The sequence below is a fragment of the Fukomys damarensis genome, unplaced genomic scaffold, assembly GCF_012274545.1.
Source record: "Fukomys damarensis isolate Sample0158 unplaced genomic scaffold, DMR_v1.0_HiC HiC_scaffold_2, whole genome shotgun sequence".
Lineage (NCBI taxonomy): Eukaryota > Metazoa > Chordata > Mammalia > Rodentia > Bathyergidae > Fukomys > Fukomys damarensis.
The window spans coordinates 12,638,557-12,644,775 of NW_022900914.1; the positions used below are offsets into that span (position 1 = coordinate 12,638,557).

The window sequence follows — 6,219 nt, forward strand, 5'->3', positions numbered from 1 at the left end:
CTAAATCCCCAGCATTTTTGGGTTTTTTTAAATAAATTGTATTTTGTTTTATCCCATTCCCCCTTCACCTTCCCTCCGCTCCCTATGTACAGAAGCTTTGTTTCCATTTTTTCTATTTTTACCTTCTTGTCCCTTCCTTCCTTTCTCTTCCCTCCTCCCTTGTTCCTCTTCCCATTTGAACACTTTCTTCCCATTTCCCAGCATCCATTATACGTCTTAGTGCTTATTTCCCCTATTTTGGGTTTTTGGAGACAGGGTCTTGCTCTGTAGGCGGAGTCTTGCTGGCCTTGAACTTGTGGCAGTCCTCCTGCCTCAGTCGAGTGCTGGCAATATAGGCATGTGCAACTTGTTGGGCATCAAGCCAAGTTCCCAAAGAAAAGAACCAGGTGAGCAGCAGCAGATAGCATGAAAAAGGAACCATCTTTTTGTTGTTGTTTGTTTTTTTGGTTTTTTTGAGACAGAGTCTCATTATGTAGTTGAGACTGACCTGGAACTCACTGCTCACTATGTAGCCCAGGCTGGTCTCACCTCGATCCTCCTGCTTCAGCCTCCCGAGTGCTGGGATTACAGGTGTGCGCCACCATGCCCATCTAGGAACCAACCTTTTAATTTCTAGCATCAGGGCAGCAGCAGCATTTCAGTTGGAGCTGCAGCTCTAGAGCTCAAGAGCTGGTGTCTTTATCAGCTTTTCTGTGTCGCAGTAAGACAAAACAGTTGCGTGACCTTGTATCGCTGTGGGGTCATCAGTGCTGATTGATGATTATTATGGCAAAGCCAAAGCCCTATCATGAATGATGGGGTTGTGTCCTCAGGTGTGCCCTCGGATGTCCTCAGACACCCAGGCTTTGACACATCTCATAGCGGCCTCCTACGGCATTACACCTGTTTGTAGTGTCTATAAAAATATTTCACCTATTTTATATTATTAAAAGACATGGTATTTTATTGATTGTGAATTTCAAATAATATAAACACATTTTCCCCGTTAAATGAGATTATAAGATGGGGAAAAAATTAAAAATGTAGTTCTAATCAGTGATTGCTACCTTCACTTTCCTGCTTTTCAGTATTGGCCACTCATGAAGGTTTATAGTCAGTGGAGTGAGAAATTAATTTTCAAAAATGATGAGATTTGCTAGGCCATAGTAATCTCTTAGCGCTTAGGATGCTGAGCCTGGGGGTTGACCACAAGTTTGAGGCCTACCTAGGCTACATAGTCAGTTCAAGGCCAGCCTGAACTTCAAACTGTCTCAGAAAGAAAAAGAAAAAATGAGATTTGTATACAGTTAGCACTTTATAGGAGTAAGTACCCCATGTATATTTTGACTATGCTGAATTTTTTTTTTTTTTTCGGTTTTTTGAGACAGGGTCTCACTGTGTAGTTGAGACTGACCTGGAACTCACTTTGTAGCCCAGGCTGGTCTCAAACTCACAGTGAACCTGCTGCCTCAGCCTTCCAAGTGCTGGGAGTACAGGTGTGCGCCACCATGCCTGGCTTTTGCTGAATTTTTAGCATAAACTTTTTAAGCTTAATTTGGGTGAAGAATTAATGTTTAAACCAATCGTTTGGTTAAAAGAAATACATATATATGTTTTTGAGACAGGGTCTCACTATGTCATTCAGACTCTCCTTGAATTCTGTGTAGCCCAGGCTGATCTCTAGGCTTCCTGCCTCAGCCTAAGTGCTGAGATTACAGGCTTGTGCCACCACCCACAGCCAGATAATTTGTAATTAAATGCTGCACTTGTAATGCTATGCACTAGTTATGGCACAATTATGTTAAATAGAAACCTGAAGCCAGGTGTGGTAGCACACACCCATAATCTCAGCTTTTTGGGAGGCTGAGGCAGGAGGATTGCTGCAAATTTGAAGCCAGCCTGGGCTACATTGACTTCAAGGCCAGCCTGAGCTAAATGGTGAGACCCTCTCTTAAAAAAGAGAAAGAAACAAACTTGCATCACTCATCAATGAATGTGTTACATTAGATTTGAATATAATTAGATTGAGTCATTTTTCCTCACTGTCATTGAAATCATTTATATTTTTTCCAGCAGTATATGTATTCAAACCCACTTATTTAAAATTTCTCTCAAAGCCGGGCGTGGTGGCGCACGCCTGTAATCCCAGCACTCGGGAGGCTGAGGCAGGAGGATCGCTGTGAGTTCAAGACCAGCCTGGGCTACACAGTGAGTTCCAGGTTAGTCTTGACTACATAGTGACACCCTGTCTCAAAAAAGCAAAAAAAAAAAAAATAATAATAATAAAGAAAATTTCTCTAAATAAAAATTTATTTTTTAGTATAACATTTCAGTTGTTACTAGCATCAATGCTGTGAGACAATAAGGAAGAAGGGATTCGCAGCCTTAAAATTTTGAAAGACATATGCATTGGCCCTGTTTGAGATTCATGTACGTACTAAGTTGTCAAAAGTACCACGAAGTCTTACAGTAATGTTTCTTAGACTTAATTCTTCACAACTTTATTTTTCATATATCATTTATTACCAGCATGCTTTGAGAAATGTGTGGTATACTCTTCATACTTACAATATATACAAATAATGATTTCTATCTTAAAGCAGGACAGAAGGAGCAAGCTGTGGAATGGTATAAGAAGGGTATCGAAGAGCTAGAAAAAGGAATAGCTATCATAGTTACAGGACAAGGTAAGGTTACATTTATATTTGTAAATGTACTCCCCACTTATCAATGGTTCCAAGTTCCCTAGTGGATACCAGAAACTGCAGATCCTACCAGGCCATATGCACTACACTGATAACCAAAATGGCTACTTTGTGCAATTTAGCATGTACAGTATAGTGTGGATATGTTGGAAGAAAGGTCGATTCATGTCATGGGTAGGACAGGCCAGGCCTGGGTGAGATTTCATTACACTCTTTTGAAGAATACACAGTTTAACATGTATGACTCGAGTATTTCTTGGCCTTTTTTTTTCCTTTTAATTTTTTGTTTGTTTTGGTTTAGATTTTTTGGACAGGATCTCATTATATAATGCAGGGTGGCCTTGAACTCACTGTGTAGCCCAGGCTGACCTGGAATTTATGTCAGTCCTCCTGCCTCAGCCTCCTGAGTACTTGGATTACAGGAGTATGCCACCATGCCTGGCTTGTTTAATATTTTTGGGCTGTAGTTAGCCACAGGTAACTGAAACTCCCAAAACTGCAGATAAGGGAAAACATAACATTCACATAATTACCCTGGTTTCAGAACTTTTGTCTTACTAAAGTTAGACATTTTTAAATGTTATTGTTAACAGCCAGGTGTGGTGGTGCATGCCTATAATCCCAGTACTTGGGAGGCTGGGGGCAGGAGGACCGCTGTGAGTTTGAGACCAGCCTGGGCTAGTTAGTTAGTTCCAGATCAGTCTCAACTACATAGTGAGACCCTGTCTCAAAAAACAAAACAAAAACAAGTGTAGGGAAGGTGGGATGGGAAGGGGAAGGGTAATAAGGGAAAAGAAAAAAAATGTGAGATAATGAAAAGATGGAAATAAAGTATTTGTAGATGGGGAGGCGAGGAGGGGGTGAAGGGAGGGCAGGGACAAGGGGAATAAATGAGAACCAAGACTTGTCATGTAGAGGTACAAGATCCCAACAATGAATGTAACTGTACTGTATCCCTAAAATGTACCAATAAACTCAATTAAAGCTGAAAAAAAACCAAAAAACAAAACAAAAAGTTATTGTTAACATTTATAAACAGTTAATATTTTATTCTAAAAATGGAGGTGTATCTGGATATATTCAAACTTGGATTACTTGTAACAAGTAGTACATTACTTACTATATTCTTAGAGCCACTGTTGGTCATCAGTTAAATGCTTTAGCCCTAGGTTTTCTTTTGTTATGTTTTGTTCTTTGAGACAGGGTCTTGCTATGTAGTCCAGGCTAACCTTGATTTCATTATGTAGCCCAGGCTGGCTTTGAATCTTCCTGCTTCAGCCTCCCAAGTGCTGGGATTACAGGCTTGTACTGCCACACCCAGCACATTAGTCCTGTTTTGAAGCCTGTTCCTTTTTTCATTATCAAAGAGAAAAAATTGTGTTAATCCACAGGTTCCCTTTGTGCTTTTGGGTAGTGCTTCATTTTGTTTGTTTTGCTTTGCTGGGAACTGAACCCAAGGTCATACAATTAAGTCTGTTTACACCAGCATGTTTGAGGGCACTGTCATACATTTGGTCCACTGTTGGCGAAAATGTCATTATTCAGCACATGATTGTATTTCATTTTATCATGGCTAAAATAAAATGAGAAGCAAAAATTATTTAGGCTAAGAATCAGTCCATTTGTTGGGTAGCCGGCTGACTCTACTGTCTAATATGGGCTAATCTCTTTTTAATTATAGCGTGTGCAATACCGACCCTGCCTTTCTTCCTTCCCTGTATATTGTAATGACCACTTTGGCTACTGGTCTCCTGTATTAAAGAAAGCAGAGTAAAGCAAATAAATATGGGAAGTTGGGCCTTCGAGACCTTGATAAGCATTCAGGTCTTTGTCAGTTATATGGAGGAAAAATTAGAAGACAGTGGATTAGTTGTAAGAAAAACAGTGTTTTATTAAATAAAAAATGTCTTCAGGGGCCGGGGATTTAGCTCAGTGGTTCCACTGTCTGCCTCACAAGCACAAGGACCTGAGTTTGATCCCTGGTACACTCCCCCGCAGAAATGTCCTCTGTTGTATCACTAAGAGGAAAACCCGCAAACTAGACTATGATAATTTCTTCTTGTCCCTTGGAACTTGAATTTTAGTCTCATCAAATAAAATGTGTTATTTTACTTAGATGTGAGAACAGTATCGATATCTATGACAGATGTGTACATGCACAGCACAGGCTATGACTATAACCTGGCTAAGAGCATTTGTAAATTCTCACTGATGATAAATGCATCTCAATTTCAAGCATTTTGAAAGCTGGGTGAAAAATGTTTTAGGTTCCATGAAACATGCATGAAGTACCTCATAGGTTTGAAACTATCATGAGAAACTATAAGTGATTTTTTTTGTAGATACTATTTGAAAATAATATTTCAATAAAATCTTTGATTCTCCATGAGACTAGATGGAATGATGCTTTCTCTTGAAACAATATTAGCAGAGAATAGTAGATATTTTAAGTAATTCTTGTTTAATTTTAGGTGATCAGTGTGAAAGAGCTCGACGTCTTCAAGCAAAAATGATGACTAATTTGGTTATGGCCAAGGATCGTTTACAACTTCTAGGTATCAATTAATGTAAAATTGGATATGAGATATATTTGAAATGTGTTTCATTAATCTTTAATTGCAATGGAGATGGATCTGTGATTAAAAAATGTGGCTTGGGCTTTAACTTACAGAAAGCTTCTAGCATTCTTTTCTACAAAAGAAAAGAATATAATGAATACCTTATTATGTGTCACTCAGCTCACTCAGCTTTGTTAATTATCACTTTGTGGCCATTTTTCAGTTATCTGTAACAAAGACTGGTAGATGATAGTGGTGAAATTCAGCTCTGCTTTTGTTTTTTTTGTGGTTGTTGTTTTGTTTTTGGTACTGAAGATTGAACCCAGAGCCTTTACACTGAGCCACATGTCTTTTTATTTTTTGTCTTGGTTTTTGAGACAAGATCTTGCTATGTAATTCAGGCCTGAACTCACTATGTTACCCAGGCTGTCCTCAGACTGGAGGAAAGCCTTCTGCCTCAGCCTCCTGAGTGCTGACCCTGTAGGCCTGTGCCACCATGCCCAGCCATTTGTAAAAATTTTGGGACAGAGTCTAGCTAAATTGCTAAGTTTCCCAGGCTGGGCTTGAATCAAAAATCCTCTTGCCTCACTCAGTCTCTCAGAGTGCGCAGGTGTAGACCACCATGCCTGGCTTCACTGATTACGTTATAATAAAACTAGGGCCAGGGATGTAGCTCAGTAGTATTGTATCTGCCTAGCAAGTGCAAGGTCCTGAGTTTGATCGTCTGTACCAAAAAATTTAAAAAAAAATTTTTTTTGTGGGACACACAGATGCTCCTCTTCCTTTATGCATTCATGGCTGTTATACTGGCAGAGTTGAATTGTTGCTGCAGGGACCATAAATCCTTCAAGCCTAAAATATTTAGTATCTGGACCTTTAAAAAGTTTGGCAGCTGTTCCACCACCTACTTTGTAAGTGCAAGGACCCAAGTTTGATCCCTGGTACCAAAAAAAAAAAAAAAAAAAAAAAAAAAAAAA

At 39.3% G+C, this 6,219-nt stretch overlaps 1 protein-coding gene across 2 annotated transcripts in view; it reads left to right on the forward strand.

The window, feature by feature from the left end:
- Positions 1-2,438: 2,438 nt before the first annotated feature.
- The window catches only part of Spast (spastin), a 38,156-nt gene continuing 34,375 nt past the window's right edge, over positions 2,439-6,219 (forward strand). Inside the window, exons 1-2 of one of the 2 annotated variants that reach the window (XM_010645288.3) lie at positions 2,439-2,666; positions 5,156-5,239. In XM_010645288.3, the coding sequence (XP_010643590.1) occupies positions 2,522-2,666; positions 5,156-5,239 (229 nt within the window). In that variant the 5' untranslated portion in view covers positions 2,439-2,521. The remainder of the gene's footprint in view (positions 2,667-5,155; positions 5,240-6,219) is intronic. The other variant, XM_010645294.3, reaches the window with a different exon arrangement.